A 24,664-nucleotide genomic window follows, 5' to 3' on the forward strand; every position below is an offset into this window, starting at 1 on the left:
ACAGTTTGTGCGTAAAGACTAGCCTCGTAGTCTCAAAAGTAGTCGGACTGGCTACCGAGAGCTCGTTGAAACAAAAACAGCGACAGAGACAGAAGAAATCAAACAGTCACAGACTCACAGTTTTTGCAATAAAAGTAATAATAGTTATGTTAAGATTAAGAATTTGTCATCTCTTCTTTCTTTCTCACCAAATAATAAAAAAGTATCCATAATGGTATCGATGAAGACTCTGATCGTTGCGCAGTCTCAAAAATGGTATCAATACCAATAAAAATGAACGATCCCCATCCCTAGTGCTGAGGTGGTAGCATATATTGGGTTTATCAGAGCTTTCAGGTGGAAAACAGCTGCTGCTGCTGCTGGAAACAAGGTTGATGAGAGCAGAGAAAGCGGGCCATGAAACAATTTGCCAAGTGTGACACCTTTTGCATTATGCATAATCATTTGCTCCATTGTCACAATAAAAAAAATATGGATTAGTACAGAGAATACTGTTATTTGTGTTTTTTATTGGTAAAGAAATGAGCAGCGTGAGGGGGTCTGGGTGACTCTTTCATCATCATCAGGACAAAACGTACTGCTATTCAAACCAACCAATCTCACTTCCGACATACTGTATACTTATGGGTTAGAAGTACTGTGTTGTTATTCACTGACACATTTATTCTGAGGGAAATGTGCCCATCTTTTTTAACTTTACAGTTGCCTTCCTGGGTATCTGTGTGAATGTGAACCCTTCTGGCTCGGCGGACTCAGATCTGCCTGGCAAACAAGTCTTGTTGCTATAGGAACAACACTAATGATTAGGTGGATAATTCACGCCCACAACACGACACGCCACGATGGGCAAACACAAAGATAAACGTCTCTTAAAAGACTCACCAGCTCCTCTTTCAAATTCTAAACAGGCCTAACTGAATTAATGTAAAACATATTCATATTGGCTGTTTGAAAAGCAGTTATCAGCCCTTGAATGTCCTGTAAAAGACATGAGTGTCAGTGCCTCTTCAAAATGTAAAATGAGCATGCAACATAACATCTGAGGAAAAGAAGTTACTGTGAAACTACAGCTTAACACGGTGGGGAAAAAAATGACATTAAGCTGTTGTTATGGTGAAATACATTCATACAAATACAGTCTGGAAGATTTAACTCGTGTTATCGGGAAGTAAGCACCAAATTGTGTTTCACAGTCCAAAATTGAGACTTCCTTTTGAATTCATGCAGTGAAATCAATCAGTTACAGTTGGTTAGTTTAAAAAATGGATCAGGAGCTGAGGGGAAATAAACAGTCTCAACCATCCCACTTAGGACTGGTAAACTCAATCCTTAGGGACATGGCCCCCATTTTGCAAAACCATCTAAATATTTGTCTCAAAAACTGGGCCAGTTCAGGAGCTAGAGGTGTCACTTATACAACAGTTTGGGTAAGCTGATATAAAACAGGCTGCCCTGTAACCAAAAGGTCAAGCCAACACTAACAACCACTAGTCCACTTCAAGTGTCACAATCTAATGCCTGACTTTCTGAATCTCGTCAAAAAGATCACACTGACATGTAGTGTTGTGGCAAAGCATCTGCAGTTCTTTTCTGAGGCACTGCTTTATTCACATGGAACATGGAGACATAAAGACAGAACATGTTTAAACCCATTTCAAGGTACAGTTTATTATTTATTCAGCTGCTTTTTTCACCAACTGTTAGTCTCTGTTGGTTTAGTCGCGGTTGAACTACAGCCAGTTGTTACTGCTCTTTTTCTTCAGCTCTATTTTTAGTTTCCCTTGCTATGACTCCTTTTTTTAATGCCCACACTTCATGCACATACAGCAAATGATATGCAGTAGTTTAAAAAGGTATAGGCAAGTATGGTTAGGTTCAAACTAAAGCCCCTTTCACACACTGCAACCCTTTCCTAGACATTACCCAGAGGAGCTGTACAGTATGTGAGAACGTAAATGTCCAAATCAGTTGGACCGGACATTAAACAGTCTTTACCCTACCTAGCTCCCTCTTACAAAGTCTGTGAAATGTCTGATTGAGCCCATGTGTGAATAGAGCAGCTCATTGTCCGTAGAATTCACAGCTAGAGTGGCCGTGTTGATGACGTTTCTATTATGTGGCTGGGAAGAATATAGCATCCGAGTGTGAAGAAAAAAGGGTCTTAATACGAAGACGCCAACGAAAATGTCTGAACTGAAGAATCAACGAGATTCTGGAACTTCTGCCAGTAATGGCGGGGGCCGAAATAGTCAAACAAATTAAAGGAACGGCAAGAGACTCTGTTGTTTATGACTAAATTACCAACCGGCTACGTGACCGTGGTGTAACGTAGCTTCTCACCATAACAGCATCAGCTAAATATTTTTTATAAATTGTATTCAATCTGGCATTGCCAGACCTTCCTCCACAGCGCTGCGGAGGAGGGTCTGGCTAGTCCACACAGCATTCCGGGATGGGAGAAAAACGTGCTCTGGTTTATTGGCATTTCCTTAAACCAGGGACCCCTTAACTAAAAGAGAGACAGAGCAGGGACCCCCTACTACATATATTGTATAATGCATATTAAACTGGGTCTACAATAACGTGTAAGGGGGCCTAAAGCCTTTATAAATAACTTCTTATGCATAGAATACTAAGCTGTTAAAATAATTGTTGGCATGATTTTATGATTCATCTTTTTATGTTAAACATACATGTGGCACAGTGAATCTTTATTACCTGTATCTGTGAATGGTTACCTTAGTGATTTTTTAATTAAAGGCCAGTAAGCCTCATCATCAGTGGGGATTTATATTTGCTAATAATATGTTGGCTGGCGTCTCCCTTAGAGATAGGGTGAGAAGCTCAGTCATCCGTGAGGAGCTCGGAGTAGAGCCGCTGCTCCTTTGTGTCGAAAGGAGCCAGTTGAGGTGGTTCGGGCATCTGGTAAGGATGCCCCCTGGGCGCCTCCCTAGGGAGGTGTTCCAGGCACGTCCAGCTGGGAGGAGGCCTCGGGGGAGACCCAGGACTAGGTGGAGGGATTATATTTCCAACCTGGCCTGGGAACGCCTCGGGATCCCCCAGTCGGAGCTGGTTAATGTGGCTCGGGAAAGGGAAGTTTGAGGTCCCCTGCTGGAGCTACTAACCCGCAACCCGATACCGGATAAGCGGACGAATATGGAGATGGATGGATGTTGGAATCATGTTAGGACATTTTCATTTTTGAAAAAACTTTCAAAAATGAACAATAATTTGGACGCCCCCCTGTAATGACTCTGAGGACCCCCTAGGGGTCCTGGGCCCCCTGTTGAAAATCTCTTTTTTGTGATCAAATGTTTTTTTTATATTCAACAAACAACACAAACACAATCAGCAGCATGGTACAGGTAACAGAACATACATGTAACGACTACATGTATAGACTAATTGGTATTAGACAAGTTATTCCTTTCCCAGGAAAGAAAATGACATCAGGTGAAGGTTGGTAGACATGATTAGGACTGCAACTAACAATTATTTTCATTGTTGATTAATCTGTCCATTATTTTCTGAAGTTAATCGATTAGTTGTTTGGTCTATAAATTGTCAGAAAATGGTTAAAAAATGTAAATCAGTGTTTCCTGAAGCTGAACTCATCGATTAATCATTGCAGCTCTAGACATGATTCTCATGGGATGATGTCATTGGTATGAAATTGTAATAATAATAATGCAAGGACTAAAGAGTATAATGCTCATTCTTTATTACTACGTCATTTCATCGCTAAAGGTTGAAATGTTTTAACTACATTATACATATATACAACATCCTAAATGGACTGAAGCATCATCAAACAGCAGAAAGGCTAACATGAGTAATCATTTACAGTATTGCCATGGGCCTCTCCTGATAACAGCACCAGCAGCATCTGTCCTGTGTTACTGCAGTGTGTAAGCACTGTGCATATACAGTAAAGTACACATAGGTTAGTCTGTATTGACTACAACAACTGATCACCTTCAGTAATGTCCCCCCTTGACAAAGATTATTGGTACAGTCCACTGAGATGTTTTTTTTGCTTTGTCCTGCAGAGCTGCTAAGTCAGCATCTTGAGTCAGCTAGCCCGCCATGCAGGACGGTGGGCTTGGCACCAGCTAGAGGCTGTTACATAAGCCTTGCGGGGACGTAGGGGGGGGGGGGAGGCACACCGAGCACCTCTAGTATGGGGGTGGGTAGTGGTGGGTGGGACAGGGAGAAACGAGTGGAGGAGTGACAGGCGGTGGGGGATGGGAGCTCTGTGGTGGTGCAATGCAAAGCACATGCTTAATACCTGTGGTGCAGAGGCGCAGAGTATATGCTACACACCAGCACAAGACACACAGTTATGTAACAGCAGAAGTACTGGAGCCATGAAAGATGTGCTAGTAGGTGGGCACCTTCCCCCACAGCTAAACAGAGAGCAGCAGATCACCAGACCTGAAGACTGGAAGAATGAAAAAGGTGATATGAAGACTAAAATACACATATGAAGCCTTTTGGAGTGCTTTAAGATTTAAATACATTGAGAAAACAACATCTCGTTTTGATGAGTAAGTTTTAATAACAAGACGATGAGCTCAGCTAGTAGCACAGTAAGTAAAAGTACAAAAGTATCAGTATCAAAAGTACTCATTATGCAAAATAATATATATTATATTATTGGATTATAATTATTAATGCATTAATGTGCTCATTGCTCTAATGTTGCAGCTGGTGAAGGTGGAGGTAATTTAAATGTATGTATATATATTTATATACTGCTTGTATATATATATATATATATATATATATTTTACTGCTGGGTAGCTTGTGAAATCCCCCTGGGGACCAATAAAGCATTATTGATATCACAATTTCTTTATTTATATTTTGTATTGTTGATCTGAATCTGCATAGTGAATCAAGCTGTCAATGTAGTGCAGTGAAAAGTACAATATTTCCCTCTGAGATATATTGTTAGTGTAAAGTAGCAGAAAATGGAAATACTCAAGTAAAGTATAAGTACCTCAAATGTGTAGTTTCTGTCATGAGGAATTCTAAGTTATGACAGCAAAACTGCGTCCACATGATACAAGCTTTCTGTGATCGCGAGTCATTACTATCAGTTAAACAGCTAAAAACAGTATTATTATAAATGGCCATTGTCACAGAAAGCGACAGGTTTAAAGTGGCCATATTATGCTCATTTTCAGGTTCATAATTGTAATATGAGATTGTATCAGAAAAGGTTCACATGGTTTAATTTTCAAAAAACACCATATTTTTGTTCTACTGCCCATTGCTGCAGCTCCTCTTTTCACCCTGTGTTCAGGTCTCTGTTTTAGCCACCCGGAGACTGAAGGCAGGACGCATTCAGAAACCCGTATCTCACTCAAAACAGCATGGGTGTTTTTTTTCCAAGTTTGTATGCGTGTGGAAGCACCAGAAACACAAAATAACACCCCAAATCCCAGAAAAAGTGATTGTTTTTCATAATATGGGCACTTTAAAGGTATGGATTACATATCTGTCTTGACGCTCACACTTTCACAAGTATTAACCACGTAACTCATGGCCAGACGTGTAGCTTTCATATGAACTATGAAAGCAATATGAGGCCTTGGGGGGCATTTCCCATAAAGCAGTAACATGCTTACTATGAACAGCACTTCTATTCATCATTCAGACCACAGACAGAACTGACAAAGAGCCAGGCATCTGCACGAAGATGATAATCTGACCAACAACAAGAACCAAACAGGGACCAGTTGTAGAAGAAATAATTAAGGGAGCTCTTTGGCCACAATGGCAGGAAGCCCTGGCAATGAGACAGCAAAAAAAAACACAAACTGCAATACATCAGTGCAGAGTCAGATTGAGTCTGACAATGGAGAATTCTGTCGGGCTGCAATGAAAATAGTTATAAAGGGCCGGAAGAGTTGGTGCAGAGATAAGAGTTGTGTGACCTTCTGGGAGCAAAACAAGCACACAGCTCCTGTGGGAGAGTTTCTGTTGGTGTGAAGGAGAGGAGGCTTCCCACCCTTAATACTCTGTTACTTCTTCATCATTAAAGCAACACTAAAGAACTTTTCCTCTTCGGTCCCCCTACAGGTTGGAAGCGGAATTGTCCATTAGTGCTGTCGTAATGTCTCATATGTCTCATTCGAACTACAGATCCGCTACCTGATCTGGCAAACTTGCACCAAAATAATGTACCTTAAATACCTTAGATGTTTCCAAAATCGTTTCAGTGGTTCTTTAACTCGTAACAGGGTTAACGGCACTTCTGCATTCACTTTGTGGCTCTCTATCGGCTATAACCACACTATGCAAGTTTGCCAGATAGTAGTAGTAATGTTCTACTACGAGACAGAGACGAGTAATGTTCTTGCATGGACCCCTATTTCAATCAGGAGAGACTTCGTTGCAGATATGCAAATATTTATTGTAGATAAGCATAATATGAAATGTACATGAAATGTACAGAGTCTTTGGGGATTAGACTCCATCATTAAAAATATTTAAAGGGGTAGAGAAACAGACATTCCCCCCCCGATGGAGCCTAGACACTGGTGATGGCGGACAGGGAACCCGGAGGCCGAACGAAGGAGCTGTCTGCCGGAAAGGGACTCAGGGTGCTGTGGTTGACGACGCCCGGAGGTGGAAGGGGAGGAGGAGGGTTGCACGTTTGCCTGAGAAGACAGCTGATAGCCAGGAGAGAGACCTTTAAAGCAGGATGTCGCGCTGTGATTGGATCATGAATTTCGTGGCCAATTCTGATTGTTTTACTGAAGGGTGAACGCCTCTTAACAGCTGAAGAGTTTTAGGGAGAGATAGTGGTGATTGAAGTTATTTAGAAGTCTTCCTGAAATAATTTATTACATTAGATGACTCCCCACCCACTGTGGCCTGGTCTAATGTCATTCACAGCAGTGTAACGTTAGTCATCCTCAGCAGCAATCACGCCCGCGGTCAGGGCCACCCCTTCCTCGTCTTCATCCATCGGCGCCTTCGTCCTCGTTGGTGACAGGTTCACCATATCTCTAAATCTCATTTAGTCTCAACAGGTACACTCACTTCGCTAATCCTAACTGCTACCAAATATTGCATTCTTTTTCTTCTCTATAAATACGTTACAGCGGAAGTAAGGTCAAAAGTGTAACGTGTGCTGCGCCCACTGGCCGAATACGATCACCTGTGTTTGCTTCATGTTTCTTAGTCTAAAAATAATCGGTTTGTTTTATGGTACACAGCGACTGCAATGGAATTAAAAAAAAGCTCAGAGTTCACTGACTGATAAATTGTATCAAAGAGACGTTTACTGCCTGCAGAGATGCCCGTAGGTCAGCAGAGACAGACAAAAAGCACGCTTTCTGTTCCCTGCAGGTTTACGTAATGTCATGACCAGCCACCACATGTCCATCCAGGATTGCCAGGGATTACGTAAGAGTGGACGACATTATTCAAAGAAGATAGAGGCAGGGGGACCTCCAAATTTTTGTTCATTTTCAAAAATTGAAAAGTCTTAACATGAAGCCAACATACTATCAGCAAATATAAATCCCCACTGCTTACTGGCCTATAACATGATTTATAAAATCATTTCAACAATTATTAGGCTATTTTAATAGAGCAGCTAGGCAAGTACTTTACAGCTTGCCTAGCTGCTAGCGTGGCACGCCCTCATACTCTGCTTCTGACTGGCTAGTAGTCCTTACCTAGCTACTGTCAGGGCACGCCCTCATACTCTGCTTCTGACTGGCTAGTAGTCCTTACCTAGCTACTGTCAGGGCACGCCCTCATACTCTGCTTCTGACTGGCTAGTAGTCCTTACCTAGCTACTGAGCATGTGCGACTCCCAACAAAGATGGAACAGAAGTGAGATGTCTCACTCTGTAGCTAAAACACACACAGCTACAGGGTGAAAAGAGGAGCTGCAGCAATGTGCAGTACAACAAAAATATGGTGTTTTTTGAAACTGAAACCATGTAAACCTATTCAGGTACAACCTCTAAATACAATTATGAACCTGAAAATGAGCGTAATATGACCACTTTAAAAATCATTGAAGACCCCTGGTGTAGATGGACTGTGTGACTGCCGAACGTGTATCCACTTAGAGGTGTATTCAGACAAATCAACCAACATCTCATCTTCACTTCAGTCAGACTGTATAATCTCAGTCTTCCATTCTTTCACGAGCATTAGCCGGAGATAGCCTCCTTCCGGATCATCTGACGTCAAAGCACTGACGGTGGTAATCAAATTAAAGTTTTGCCACATAATCTGATGTGTTTGGTTAATTATACTTTTTCCTCCACAAGCACAGGCACAAATGTTCCTCCCTAGGGAGTGACAGATGCAGGGAGAGATAAGAGCCACACATACAGACGGGCTGTGGGAGTTTACAGTCAGATATGAGAGAAAGAAATTGGTTCCAATTCTGTTTGTTTTTTGATCTTACATGAGACAGATCTGACGTTTTCTAAGTATGGAATGCCGTTTTAGTCAATATTAAATAATAAATGATGCAATAAATACATAAATAATTAAATAAATGGAAATATTCATTTATAAATAAATCAATTTTATTTTTATTTTTACTTATTTCATGGTACTTTTATTTCATACATCTACGTTTATTTATTTCAAGACACTTTTATTTCATAAATCCACATTTATTGATTTCCCTCTCTATTTATTTCCAGTTCTTATATGCAGATCAGGGGGCGTGGCTATCTCTCACATTCAGAACAGAGCCATGGGCAAAAAAAGGCTGGCGAAGTGAGAGTGCGGACATAATGGAAGACATCGGTATGCTCCGAGATAGCATGCATAGCACAACAATATGGTGTTTTTTTGAAAATGAAACCATGTAAACCTATTCTGATATAACCTCTAAATACAATTATGAACCTGAAAATGAGCATAATATGAGCACTGTAATAGTTCAGCCCTACTACATATGTAAAAGAAAAAAAGTAGTATAAAGCCTTTAGTGTCTCCAAAGGGAGCTGTGTGTCTGATTAATGTCCTCACTTGAGTCAGCCTCGGTTTAAGACTACAAGTTTGAAAATGAAACAAATGTGGAGGTGTTGAGTTGAATGCTAAATCAGTGGATATCTTTTGTGAGGCTCTACTCGGCCAAGTCATTGTAATTGTACACTTAAATCCCAGTTTGTCTGCTGTAATGAAAACTAATCCAAAGATAGATAAGATAAGCTAAGATATAATTTATTGTCCCCAAAGGGAAATTAGTTTTGGACTCTGTCCGTTCCGCAGCTTTACAAAGACAACACACAATACAGAAAATAAGCATCTCTCAACACATACTCTCATGCAACACAAAACATGCTTTCATATACATTAGACAGGTACCTACTGTATATAGTAAGCACATGAACTACTCTTTTCATTGGCATTTTTAATTGAACAACCCCGTCGGCTGTATTCTCCGCAATAAGTGTAGCACAGCCAAAGCCAAAAAGCAAAAGCACTGGTTCAGGTGGCCTGAGGTATTTATCTACTTAAACATTATGACATTTATAGAAAGTGTAACTCAGACAGTTGAACCTTATATATCTGATTTGTTCTTCCAAACAGTAAGGTATATCGAGTTCTTCCACACAGTAAACAAGGTAAGGGTGTGTCACGGTCTAAAGCTGCCTTTATTCAGTGTAACGCTACAAGAAGACAAGTTCCACTGGTTTAATTACATTACCTGGTAGCATTCAGGAAGCGATGCGTAGCTATTTTTGAAACAATGGGACATTTCTAGAAGCAAGCTATTATTCCACTAAGCGACCAAACACTCCACCCCTCCATTTTGTTTTCTCTTTCTCTTTCTCTCTCTCTCTCTCTCTCTCTCTCTCTCGCTCTCCCTCTCTCTCTCATTTCCATAAAAGAAACAACTGGACATTAGCATTTTCAGAGGAAATGAAGAAACTGAATAACACAGAAAAACATGTTATTATTGATATTATTGACCGGATAATATTGACCAGAGAAGAGTTGATTGTCAGTAAGCTAACCCATGCTAACTTTTCCACTAGCTTAGCCAAGACTAAGGCTGGTGATCCAAGTTAATGCCACACTTAATTTAGTGGCAAAATGGACGCAGTTTTAGTTTGATTTCATTCCTGCCAATCTGCCATCCCAACAGAGCTTTTAAGACACACAATGAGAAGCCCTGTTTTCTGACTCTCGGCTTCACCCAAAGCACTGTGGGAAAACCAAGGTGGAGAGAATCTCACAGGAATCAGCAGTGTGTTGCAGCCAGGTTAAAGGGGAGACAAGAGTCAGACAACATTCACAGTTCAGGACGTTCTGCTCTACGGGCATTACAATCAAACCCATAATAATACGCCACAGCCAGACATAACAGCACCTGCAGGGAAGCAACACAGCTCTGCACTTTGGAGTGGTTCAGTGTGAGAGAAAGAATAACTCTTCTTCAGATTACAGCGAGTGTTATAGTAAGAGATATCAACAGAATGAACTTGAGTACAGGGCTGCACGATATCAGGAAAGTATCGTATTGCGAATATTTTGACTGGTACTGCGATTGTGATTTGATTCACGATCAGGATGCGTGGGATTTCCCCCTTTCTGGTCTACATATCCCTGCCTCTGCTGAATTAAAAAATGTACCCACCCAATGAAAGTGAACAATGCTACTTCACCAATAGACCATTATATACCTAAAATAGAAGTATTTTAAACTAAGTAAAGCGCTGTAACGTGAACACATGCAATAGAATGATAAAATCTGAGCAGCAGTTGCTGGTTGTATTTAGTCGCTAAAGAGCTCTGGGACACCGGCTACCAGCGGCAAACCAGCTGATGGCGTTTCAACAGCCAATAGAGAAGTCAGCTGGTCGAGTCTCCAGAGGCTGGTTTTAGAATGTAAGAAACGTTACCTGTTTCAACAGCCAATAGAGAAGTCATCTTGTAAAGTCAGCTACAATAAAATGATCCATAATACATTTTATTTCTTTTACAAACTGTTAACGTAGGCTCAATGTGCAGCTGCGAGCATGTACGGTGGTGCGAGCTAGAGAGTGACTGAAGAGAGCGCCTAGGACAAAGCCGTGACTCACAGGAATAAAACATGTTTTCGCCAATTCATCACTAGAAATGTAACTGTAGCAAGCATCTCACTATCACTAACATTATCCAAATTCATATTTAGATGCAACAAATGATATAACAGCTACAGTTGGAAGTTAGGACGGACGTACTTTTACTTAAGTAAAGGATCTGAACACTTCTTCCACCACTGAACGTTAGCATAAGTAGCTCAGAGAAAACCTTATTGATGTTATCATTATGCGTTATTGAACAATTGAACTCAGCAATATAACCATGGCAGTACAAATCTTTGGAATACTTCTAAGTAAAAGAAGATAAACCTTCCAAAATCAAATAAAGGAAACAATACATGAACGTCTTTGCGCTAAATTAGCGTACTAGCTACCTTGTGAAACAGTTAAAGTGGATATTCGGACAATATGAGCAAAACCAGAGACCACAGAAGAAGATGGCTGTAGAGTTTCTGGTAACACTTAATAAAAACTACCATTAATGAATGGTAACTTAATAGTTAATAAACTTTAGTTAATAGTTATCTTACTGTTAACAAACAATCAAAGGATGATTTATAATGTTTACTAATTATTAGTAATGTTATATTTAATGTTATTTTATTATTAGTTTAGTGTCATATATAAAAAATGTCACGGTATGGCTCCCCCTCCGCTCAATAAATTCATTCAACAAAATCTAAACTCATCCACCACATCATCTACAAGAGAGGACTGTAAAATACCATGTAGAAAAAGTGCTTTTGGACAGTCAGCTTTTTCCTTTTGAGCAGCCCATACCCACAGAACTAAGGAACATCACATCTATCAAATCCTTCTCCAAATCCATAAAACATTGGTTATTGACTAATCAAATATGCTGCCATAATACAGAATAATGTGTTTGTTTTTATCACTATAGTAGTGTCTCTGTGTGTGCGCCTATGTGTTGTTGATGCGTGCTAATGTGTGTCTATGCACTTTTACCTGTGTCTACTGCGTATGATACTTGTGTTATGTTTTTCTCATGCCATCAACCTGCCAGTTGTCATGATCTAGAATAGTGGTTGGGTCATTTTACTTGTCTATGCCTATGTCTTTCTTGTTTTATGTGTATTTGTTGTATTGTTGTAGCGTATCTATTGTTTTAAGCCATCAACCTGCTAGGGACTGCAGATGAAAATTAGCCTGTATGGCTAAATCTGGCACATTTACATGTTGGACTCTGTACTCATGTTGATTAATGTGTGTTGTCTCTTTTAAATAAAGAAATCTAAAATATATTTTTTAATAATAATAAAATATATTTTTTACTAATAATAAAATATATTTTTTACTAATATATATATATATATATATATATATATAAAATAATTAGTTTAAAAATTGAGATAGTTAATACTTTGTCAATGGTTAATGATTGTTTTGTAAGCCATCTATAAACATTATTTAGATGTTATTATAAAGTTGCAACTAAATGCTTAGGATTGTTAGTTAATGATTAATAAAGCAGCAAGTAACATTCATTTGACCCCATTCAATCTTTTTATGGTGATCTATATGTATATATAAGGTGATCTATATGTATATATATTTACAAATCATTTGGCAATCATTAACAATACCTCATATAATATATAACATGGTATGCTGTGTGCAAGAATAAACTGTTAAAATAACATACATTATAATAATATAAATAATCAATTTACCATTTATTAGGTGATGGTTATTATAAAGTGTTTATATACTTTTATGTTTCTGAATTGAGACCCAGGTCTTTGTTTTTTGAGAGTTTTTGCAGTTTGAATTTAAATTAAATTTACAGCAATCCAGAATTTTCAACCTTATAAAACATTATAACACCACAGAACTGAAATACTTCCATTGTTTTTTTCCGGTTTCCTTTATGTGGCCTGGTTGTTGTGTTTTATATTTATTTTCTCTCCCCATTTGCCTGGACAAGTGTGATGATGTCACACATGGCTGCTATAGGAAAACCTGTGCCTCTCCTGAGTAGTAGTGTTTCTGTGACATGAACAATGTCGCTTTTGGAAACGGGGATGAAGTGTGTGTGTCTGTAAAGGCAAACTGGGGCAGTGAAGCTAATATAGCAGCTCACCAGATCCCTGTGGAGCACCCAGTTGGCATGGAGGTAATGGATCCCATCCAGAATCTGATAAAGGAGAGACTTCACCATCCCTCGGGGCAGCTGCATGGGCTTCTTGTTGGCCTTGGAGGCGCGGTGGAACTTGATGATGTGCTACGAAGCAGAGAAAGGTTTCACCTCAGCTGTGCTCACCGTGTAGCTACAACAATCAGCAAGAAAACAGCTTCTCCCCATCCTGGTAAATAGAGAAGCAATGTTCCTCTCTTTCCAATTCAAATGTATTTATAGTATCAAATCATAACAAGAGTTATCTCAAGACACTTTACAGATAGAGTAGGTCTAGACCACACTCGATAATTTACAAAGACCCAACAATTCCAATAATTCCCCCAAGAGCAAGCATTTAGTGCAACAGTGGTGAGGAAAAACTCCCTTTTAGGGAGAAACCTGGGACAGACCCAGGCTCTTGGTAGGCGGTGTCTGATGGTGCCAGTTGGGGGTGTGATGAACAGTGGCATTTATAGTCACAATAAAGATAATGGAACAATGACTAGAAATAGTAGTTGTAGTAGTTCATGGCGTAGCGGGGCACTGCAGGGCGTAGCTCATGGGACCTTATTTCAGAAAAAGTATGAAAGGTAGTGAATGGGGAAAGACAAATTATTTTTGGATCTTTTTTGAATTGAGCCATGGATTACACATATGATGTTCGTCAATTTAAAAGATAATTTTGCAACTGAAAAAAGTCTCAGTTTGTCGTAGGTTTGTCGTAGCACCACTTAGTTTTGTGTGAAACCGCTCAGTGGACTACATCTCTCGTCTTGCATGACGATTGTGATTGGTTTAAAGAAATGCCAATAAACCAGAGCACGTTTTTCTCCCATCCCAGAATGCTGTGTGGACTAGACAGACCCTCCTCCCCAGCGCTGTGGAGGAAGGTCTGGCAATGCAAGACTACAACACATGTAATGTTATCTTACCTGATGTGTACGAATCACACAGACACCGTGGCTTCAGAGAGACGTCAGCCATGCGACTTTGAAGGTTGTAGTCTTTCTAATTATGTATTTTCACAGTCTTATGCTTCAACAGCTTTATGACAAACTGAGGCTTTCTTGGCTTGCAGAATTATCTTTTAAACTGACGAACATCATACGTGTAATTCATGGCTCAATTCAGACAGGATCAAAAAATAATTAGTCTCTCCCCATTCACTAAAGTACATATTTTGTTCCGAACTAAGGTCCCATGTTGGTCCACCGTAAAGGGAGGGACTTCACCTCTCTATTTGGCAAACTTTTAATACTGTGATTTATGAATACCGTATTGTAATTTTATTGTGTAACATTATTGGCAACTGGCGGTACAGAAAAGGTTTCCTGAGTATATAGAAACCAACACCAGCAGACATTTACCAGACACTCTGGCAGGTGGCCATTTTTAGAAGACAACAGCATTTCCAAGTCCTGGCTGGAGTGTCAGGTAAATTAGAAAAGATTATTAGCAAAATAAATGGATCCAGGCTAGTGTTAAAGAAAATATTTCAAAAAGAAGAATTTGGGAAGTAGTAAATGTAAATACATTTATTATCAAGGATATTCAGTAATATGGAAATATTGATGGTTCTAATCTTGCTCACTGCTCAAACATTACTTCAAATATACAAATGTGTTTGAAGTGTGTCACAACTGTTTCTAAAGGTACAGCAGATACTGTGTTTGCAATCTAGGTAAATAAGCTGCACACAGCACAGAGAATACAACATACACACTGTGATGCTGTGATGGCACAGAGATACTCACCCAAAGGTCATGTTCGGCGTAGTCGAAAAGGAGCCAAACCTTTCTGTCACTGTGGGACAGGAACACTTTCTGCAGGGCAATCACGTTCGGGTGTTTCAGTTCTCGTAGAAGCTGGAAGACATGGGAATCATTTCAAAACAAGATAAGATATGTGATAACATTTGAATGAAATGCCAGCTTTGTGTGTAAGCACACAGCGAACATGTTTTCTTCAAATTAGTCCTCATGTGATATTGACGTGACAACAACCCAGACTGACAAGAGCACAAAGTATACCGATGAGTGTTCTTTTAACCGTTGGAAAATAGCAAGAGACCATTGGTAGAAATGGGGGGGAACGTCATTGAACGCTAGCCTGGAACTCCAGACCCAAATCCGAAAGATTCAGGGTCTGGCATTAAGTAATGAAAATGGCCCAACTGGAGGGGCGGCACCAAGCATGCATTTAAAAATTTCACTGCACGCAATTGGATAACGCTAAGACCAATCACAACAATACACAGGGTGACGTATCTAGAGACCCTTATGCTTAGCTACCAGCGGAGCTAACTGGTAGATTAAACTGTCGTCATCTGTTTAGTTCGCCTCTGGCCCGCCTATATCAGATACACCGATGTGATTGGTGCAGCTCGGCTACAAGGGCATAGTTAATGAGCATCATTCCTCAATGCCAGAGTGACTCGCTGAGCTAATTCAAATTGTGCTCTCGCGAGAACTCTGGATTTGGCGTTCTCTTTCATTTTCAAAAATAGAGTCAATGTTTTTTTTTATTTGGTTAAATTGTGTATAGCCATTTTACCACAGATATCTATGTGGGTTTTTTCAGTGTTTTTGAATGAAATATTTTTTTCCCGAGCACACTTAAACGCAGCACAGAAGCTTGTCAGCATTGCAGCTTGTTTTCAGACAGTTGCATCCGGCGACACAACAGACCACCTGGCTCGCTTTCAAATTTCTTTAAACTTCAGTGGTGCCTTTGACATTTTAAGTCTAGTTTGTAACATTCATTTTGATTACTTGGCGGATCATGTGTTTATTTTTAAAAAGAAAACACACAAAGTCTGATGTTCTTCTTTCACAAATTTGTGAATGATGGTCCAACATTTTGGTCAAATAATGTGAAATTTCTTTTCCCGTGCAGGCTTCCACTAGTAAAACCTGGCTATTTCCTTCACTTAATCATATATCACTGTAAACAATTCAAACATGTTTCTTAATACATCCTGAATGCATACATGAAACTGAAATAAGCATGGATAATTTAATTTCAAAAGAATAGAGATGTCATTTTGCAGGTATATCTCTTATTTCTTTGGGGTGGACATTTTGTAAACACATTCATTGTTCCTAGAGGATGAATACTAATACAGTGATCCCCTGATTCTACAGTTCCCATGATGCTTTGGGAATGTAAATAAGAAGTATAACGTTGCCATGGATTCAGTGTGGGTTTTTATGATTTCTTGAGTGCTGCATTTGATACGGTCGACCATGACATATTACTACACCGATTGGAAAACTGGGTTGGCCTTTCTGGCTCAGTATTAAGAATAGGGACTACTTTGTGTCTATAGGTAATTATACATCTGAGCATACAAATATGACGTGCAGAGTTCCCCAAGGCTCAGTTCTGGGGCCTCTTCTGTTTAGCATCTACATGCTTCCACTGGCTCAGATTATGGAAAACAACAAAATAAGTTACCATAGTTATGCAGATGACACACAAATTTACATAACCTTATCGCCAGGGAACTATAGTCCAATATAACAACTGAATATGTGCATTGAACAAATTAACGACTGGATGTGCCAGAACTTTCTTAAATTAAATGAAGAAAAAACTGAGGTGGTTGTTTTTGGAGCAAAGGAGGAACGATTAAAAGTCAGCACTCAGCTTCAAACGATAATGTTAAAAACAACAGACAAAGCCAGAAATCTTGGTGTAGTCATGGACTCAGACCTGACTTTTAACAGCCACATTAAGACAATTACGAAGTCAGCCTATTACCACCTTAAAAATATATCAATGGTTAAAGGACTTATGTCTCAGCAGGATTTGGAAAAACTTGTCCATGCTTTTATCTTCAGTAGACTTTACTACTGTAACGGTGTCTTTACAGGTCTCCCTAAAAAATCAATCAGACAGCTGCAGCTGATTCAGAACGCTGCTGCTCGAGTCCTCACTAAGACCAAGAAAGTGGATCACATCACTCCAGTTCTGAAGTCTCTACATTGGCTTCCAGTGCCTCAAAGAATTGATTTCAAAATACTTTTGCTGGTTTATAAATCACTAAACGGTTTAGGGGCAAAATACATCTGCTGCTACACTATGACCCACCCAGACCTCTCAGGTCATCTGGGACAGGTCTGCTTGTTGTCCTCAGAGTCAGAACTAAACAGGGGGAAGCAGCATTTAGTTTTTACGCTCCACATATCTGGAACAAACTCCCAGAAAACTGCAGGTCTGCTGCAACTCTCAGTTCTTTTAAATCAAGGCTGAAGACCTTTCTTTTTGATGTTGCCTTTCTTTAAATAACTTTTCATTTCTTATACTGAAGTTGCATTGTTGACACTGTATGACATTCTATATAAGCATATAAATAGAAATACCTATTTTATCTGCTTTTATATATTTAACTGTTTTAACTGCTCTTTAATGTTTAATTTCTTATACTGCACTGTAACTTTTATTTGTTTTTAATTTTTGTATCTGTTTTTATGTAAAGCACTTTGAATTGCTGCCTTGCCTTGCCTTAGCAGATTTCTAGAGGTTTAGTCACGATGGATCTGCAGATAGAAAGATCAGACAGGAAGTATCTAAAATGATGTGCATGTCTGTGTGTTCAGAATGGACTGAGTCATGACTCAGAGAATGAGTGTGGCGATCGGCGCTAAGGGTTTTAATGTACCTTAATAGCCTCCACTGCTGAGCGTGTTGATAAGCTGTCTAAATCAGACGGTCAGACTACAATAACTAACTTCCCAGCATGCATGTGTATGTATGCTTCACCGCTTTCCTTGGGCACGCTGCAAAGTTTCAAAACCTTGAACATCACATACAGAATTTAAGAATTCACATTTTTCCTACAATCTATCTTAAAAACTAATGACAGAGTTCTGTTGGCTATACTTAATGCTAACAAATCATGCTAATATGGTTTACTAATAAGCTATTCTATGAAATACTATGCTAAGACATTAACAAATTAGTCAGATTAAATTCAAGATGGCTTTAAATTTCACACACACCCTCACTAACTTACAATGCAGAGCTTAAAGCTTGAATTGTTAAGTAGTATTATCATATTTATTGATCATTATCTTATGTCAATGAACACTTTATGTAAGTGAAACATAATACAATGTGATTCCAATGGGAACAGCAAACCATCCCAGTCACAGAAATGCGGCAAATTTTTTCCAACTTTATTTATTATGATTTTAACATTTTAACATTAGGAAGTGACACAACATGAACAAGGTAAACACAGCACAGCGGAACTGGTACGTCACTTCCCCTCAATTCCCTACTCACCCGCAGTCCAACCCAGCACAGGTCCAAAATGAGGACAAATGACACACACCCATGCACACTGACAAACACCAAAGGACACACAACATCCAAAAGACAAAAGTAAAAAGATAGACAAAATAAAAAGGATAGAGAGGAGAGGAAACAAAGACAAAACATGAGACACATGCACATAAAACAAAAAAACGAGAATGCTTTGGTCGTGAGACGTGTGCCTCCATGGACCAGCGAGACCAAGTCGTCCAGCAAAAGCATGCAGAGTTTTGGCTGATTGGTTAAAGAGCACGGTTTGCCTGACGATCTGTTCGGTATAGGATCCTGGACCAGACCCAAATCCCCACTCACAATGATATGATGATTTTCGATGTTTGGGAGCGATGTGAAAAATTTGGATACAAATGAGCAGCCATCCCAGCTGGGGCCGTAGACGCTGGCCAAAATGACGAGTGTGTTTTGCTATTTGCCGGTAACTACAACAAAGTGGTCATCAGGGTCCAACACCATTTTTCCTGGTTCGAACATAACGTTTTTGCGAATCACGATGGCGGTGTCCCCTGGCCCTATTATTAAATCTTGAGTGAAAATCGTAATTCCAAATAAATGTAATCCATAGTAGTGGTATGGAAACTTGTAATGTTGTCTCATCAGTGAGTCCCTGGCTGTAACAGCAGCTGATAATGGAAGTTAGCAGTGAGACAGCTGCATAATGGAGGGCTTCCATCCTGGCTAATAGTGTACAGTGCAGCTGCATCATTCAAGCTGAACCTCTTTCTATCTTTGTAACTGGTTCATTGGTTTCACCCCCTCCCATTCACACTGTGCTATTTGCCGACCCACCACAGACTATCCACAATCAATCATGGCCTTTAGACAGGCCTCCATGTCTGCAGGGTGTTTCATTCGGGAGGGCAACAGAACCGAAATGCAGTGAATGTCACCCATACTGTCATGACTATTAAGGCCAATTTATGCTTCTGCGTTAATCCACGCTGCAGGTACGTACGTAGGTACATGGAGATACGGACTACAGTAAGATGCACCATCCGCTGTAACTCCCATGTGGTTGTTCTTCTGTATGCACTTTGCTTTTTGGCTCCACCTTGACATATGGTGCCTGACTAGTCCAACATCTTAATTTCTTAGTAATTAAGTAACACAGATGGAGAACTGAATGACAGACAAAAGAGTAGGCAAAGGCAAGTTTTGTGGATTGGAAATGTGGATTGTGCAACAAGGCCTGCTTGGTTCTTGCGGGGAATGATTGTAAAGATTTACAAAGAATATGTTTACAGCATTACTCTCTTTTTAGGTTTTAACCATGTATCAGCTCATTTAAGCTCACGTTACTATATTGTGTGAACAGTTAACTTCATTTAATATTGTATGTGGCATTTTCTTGTGCAAATGGTTTACTAACAAGCTATTCTATGAAATGCTATGCTAAGACATTAACAAATTAGTCTGATTAAATTCAAGATGGCTTTAAATTTCACACACACCCTCACTAACTTACAATGCAGAGCTTAAAGCTTGAATTGTTAAGTAGTATTATCATATTTATTGATTTGATTCGAATTTATTGATTTATTGATTCAATTGACACTTCACTTTTGCGAAGTGCAAATGTTCCACCTTAACAAGTTCCTTCCCGAGACTATTTTGTAGAGCTGACGTTGCTGTGTCCAGAGCTTGTGCTGCGTTCCAGACACAATTTGTAGCCCGTAAGTTACGACTTCAAGTCACGACTCACGACTTGGTAGCGTTCCAGGCAAAGTCACGGGGTTCAGGTTAGGCTACCTAACGTTAACGTTAGCTAGCGGCTACCTAAAGCTGACGTTAGCTAGCGCTAGCTGATACTAGCGATTTCTAGTCGGTGACATATTTTGGGCTTCATTTAATAAACATAACCTGTAGTAGTACACAATCGTATGTGTATTGTTTTGATTACAATGTGCGGAATTACTTTACGTTGCCTATTTATGTCTATTTATTTCTATTTCTCACCGTTAATCACCAGCGTCTGTACAGCATGTGTCTCCTCAGAAGGCTTAAAGGATTTGAAGTGAGACAGGACATTCTATCCAGAGTATACCAGTCACTGATAGAGTCTGACATTGCTTTCAACTTCACATCTTGGTACTGCTTCCTACCAAACAAATGCAAGAGAAAGCTGGCTAGGATAGCCCGGCAAGCCGTTAAGATCATAGGCATTCCACAAAAACAGCCATCTGATCTTTATTTACAAGCAGTGGAAAGAAAATCCAACTTCATTATCCAGGATGCCTGCCACCCCCTCCACCAAAGCTTTGAGCTATTACCATCAGGAAGAAGGTTCAGAGTGACTCTGGCTAAAAAGTCATTATACAACAAATCCTTCATTCCCAATGCAATACATATACACAACTCATGCTACTGACACATCACACACACACTCTGCCTTCAATCAAAAGAAAATGTTGTAACATGGCAACATATTAAACAATAGCTTTTTGAATCTTGAATCTTTGAATCTTGAATCAACAGGGGTCGCCATTGTTTATGTGTGTGTGACGTGGAAAATGGGTGAAACGCAGCATTAGCGCCGCCCAAGACGAACAGGGCTGTACTGGTATTACTTAACTAATTCCTCATACAAAGCATATTTGAGTGTCTAGTGTCTTTTGCTGATTTTTATCTGATTATAACTTAAACTCATCTGGATAAGGTAGCTTACTTGGACTTTACTAAGGGGACCTCAAGAATAGTCCTGTCTGCACACAAACATATGGTACAGCCAGTCTATAGCAATGCTAGCAGCTCTGTAAGGAACGTTGGTGCTTTGAGCTAAATGCTCAGATCAGCATGCTTAAATGCTCCCACAGACAATGCTAGCATGTTGATGTTAAACAGGTATAATGTTTACAGTGTTCCCCATCTTAGTTTAGCATGTTAACATTAGCTTATTACCAGTAAACACAAAGTAGCTACAGATGAGACGGATGAGAGGTCATTAGTTCTGCAGGTATTTGGTCTTTAACCAAAGTATTAGACAAATTGAAACTGTGACCTGATGTTGTCGTTGGATTGGGTCAGTGGATCAAATCATCCTCTGGGGAACATGAAAGTCTACACTAACTCACAGCACTCCCTTTACAAGTTGTGAAGATATTTTAATCACAACCCTATGGTGGCACTAGATGCATTAGGATACGTCTGTACAACATTCCATTGAAATCTATCCAAATGTTAAACTATTTCATTCTGGTACAAAGTGATGCATGCAAGTAGAATTTCTGTAACTACATCTGAGCAGCAATAGGGATTATCACGCCCCCTTTTGTCTGAAGCCCCTGAGTGCAAACTCAAACTGAGAGCAGAGCTTCACCTGTTCAATTTGAAGTGAAGGGTCTTCCTTCCTTCTACTTTCAAAATAAAAGCAAGGACAGTGGAGTTTTTGAGCCACCAGACGAAGACAAAGAGCAGCATTTGGTATCTGTATTATCTTAAAAATGTAAATACATTGACACTAAATTACTAAAATCACATTAAAGTTGTCAATTTACTTTAAAAGTAGTTATTAGCTAATATATCCTTGGCATTCTAATTGTCTTATCTTTGTGTTAACTTGTATTTGTTGTGTGATTTTCTGAAGCAGATGTAGGGTTTACTTATTTCTTTACTTATTTCTTTCTTTCTTTCTTTCTGTTTTTATAAAACATTTTATCAGAGAAAGTTATTCTGAGAAAAAACATGTATGAACGTGGCTCATTGCCACTGAATGCTGCCTGATGTGGGGTGGTTGGGTTTACTGTGAACTGATCCCACTCCATGATGTGGGAATTAAAAAAAAGAATGCTTCAAACTGATACTAATACTAAATAACAATGATTTATTATGGGCTAAATTCAGAATGACAGCGCAAATTCGACATACCGGTATAAAGAAATTAGGTGGCGGTAGGAGGATCAATCTTCTTCAATCTACAGTGCAGATCCACATGGCCACAATGGCACGTATGCATAAAATATGGAAATCACTTGTCCTAAATCATCACAATCACTCCTAACAGAGTAATTACAGTATATTCAAAAGCTGACTTTCTTCCAGAATTAGTTTTCAGTGCTCTCAAATCTTTTGCTGTCAATATACTTCCATATGTAAAGTGTGGGAGTGCTTGTGAGACTGTCTGGTTCAGAAAACGTTGATGTCGGAAGGCGGAGGGGGTCTCAGACGATGATCCAACAAGCACTTTGTTTCAAGCCTACTTGTTACTAGAGTTGTCGCCGAAATGCTTTTTGTGTCATGACACATTTGACATGAAAATCAAATGGTTGGGGTATCGTTCCTCAACAAAGGAAACACATCAGACTGGATCAAATGCCCAAAGTTAACTTGGCTAGTAACAGAGTTGGACTAAACAGTTTCAATTTATATCTGCTAGGGACCAGGATAGTGGCTGTGTCCTTTGCAAAGCCTGTAGAGCTGATTTTGTGTGAAGAATGACTATGATCTAAAATAGCAGAATCATCAAAAGAAACCAAGCACTGGATCAATTGCGCAGCAAAAACACTATATTTCTATTTTTGTAATATTGTACCCACAGGCAGTTGAGGGTAGTGACAGAGGGAGGGACACACTGAGGGAAATAACGCAGGAATTGTATGCATGCTGTTTGATTTGGCCTCTGGATGGGGAAATGAGGGTTGTGTTTAATCACAACCTTAATCCGCAGGCTATAATGGGGCATTGTGGTAATGAGCCCTGGGCTTAGGGCTTGTACACCCCAGCTTTATGGCACCACTTTCAACCCCGAGGGCCGGGCGCCGGACCAGACAGACCCACTGAGGCCTCATATGATCACTGAATCAATGTGGCACTAATGCTACTTTCACACAAAAACCCAGCGTTTGATGCAGGATCATGAACATGTGTTTAACACATCTACTATTTACAAGTACTGTAGTGCCCACACCCGTGACCAAATCACCACTGGCTCCCTGTTCCCCAATGCATAGGGCTGTGCGATATGAGGAAAATATCTAATTGTCATTATTTTCACTGATATTGCGATCAACCCGGTCTCACGCCAGTTCACGAAATGGTCACGTTATTTTGATTTATTGATTCATGTACAGGTCATGATTTTCTCGTTTATTTCGTGTAGAGGTCACGATTTTCCGAACTGCCATGACACTGGGCTGCTCTGGGGGACGCAACAATGGGGAAATGAAACGCCACACACCGGCAACAACAACAACGGGACGGACCGCCACACGCGGGACACGACCCCCGGGCGCAGGGACACGATCCGTGGTCTCTGTGGCACGCAACAACAGGGAAATGAAACGCCACACGCCGGCCACAATAACCGCACGGTTGAGGTTAGGAAAAGAGAACGGGAAAAGGAACCGTGACACACAGGAGACGCCGCCAACAACGGGACAGTTGTGGTTAGGAAGAGAATAACACAGAAAAGAACTGAAACACGTGGGACGCGATCCCCGGTCTCTGGGGTGAAAGTCCTGTATTGTTTGACTCATCCACACCCCCCCCCCCGACCAACCTCCCTGCCTACTTCACTACATCACTACACGAATATAACAAAAGATTCGATAGATTCAATAACGTGACCATTTCACGAACTGCTATGAGACTGGGCTGGACTGAGATATGATTCACAATATTGGAGGGAATGATCGTTTCTGTATCATGGAGAGAGACCGACCGAGAGGAAGGACAGAGAGAGTGACACACACACACACACGCATGCACACACACACGCACAGCCACATATAGGCTACAATGACCACAGTTTTCCACACTCATCCTGTCTCTTTCTATCGGAGAAAGAGAGAGAGAGAGAGAGAGAGAGAGAGAGAGAGAGAGAGAGAGAGAGAGAGAGAGAGAGGAGAAGGATTGCTTTGTGACCGGCGCGTTGAAATACGCGTCCGGTATGAATGGCAAGGCGCGGGATCAGGCACGTATCTACGCTACGCGGGCTATACGTGACACTTGCGCAACAGGTGTGTTTTCGCTGTCACACTGTAAGTAGGTATATGGCGTTATAGTCTGTCAGAACTCAGAGCCTTACAGTAATATAATTATTTAAGAATAAGTCTGCTGATATTCTATTTTTTTCTTGATGTCAGCAAATCCCATAAAACTACTCAAACCAACATGTATT

General features: G+C 40.1%; 1 protein-coding gene across 9 annotated transcripts in view; it reads right to left on the minus strand.

The window, feature by feature from the left end:
• Positions 1 to 24,664, minus strand: part of cdk19 (cyclin dependent kinase 19) — a 68,082-nt gene that overhangs the window by 21,299 nt on the left and 22,119 nt on the right. For all 9 annotated transcript variants that reach the window (XR_013503410.1, XR_013503409.1, XM_078274410.1 and 6 more), the window contains 2 exons: positions 14,970 to 15,080; positions 13,180 to 13,320 (listed from right to left, as the gene is read on the minus strand). Coding sequence is in view for 7 of the 9 variants with exons in the window: in XM_078274410.1 (XP_078130536.1) it covers positions 13,180 to 13,320; positions 14,970 to 15,080 (252 nt within the window). In the remaining 2 variants the exon portion in view is untranslated. The remainder of the gene's footprint in view (positions 1 to 13,179; positions 13,321 to 14,969; positions 15,081 to 24,664) is intronic.

Source organism: Sander vitreus, chromosome 18 (assembly GCF_031162955.1).
Source record: "Sander vitreus isolate 19-12246 chromosome 18, sanVit1, whole genome shotgun sequence".
NCBI classification, from domain to species: domain Eukaryota; kingdom Metazoa; phylum Chordata; class Actinopteri; order Perciformes; family Percidae; genus Sander; species Sander vitreus.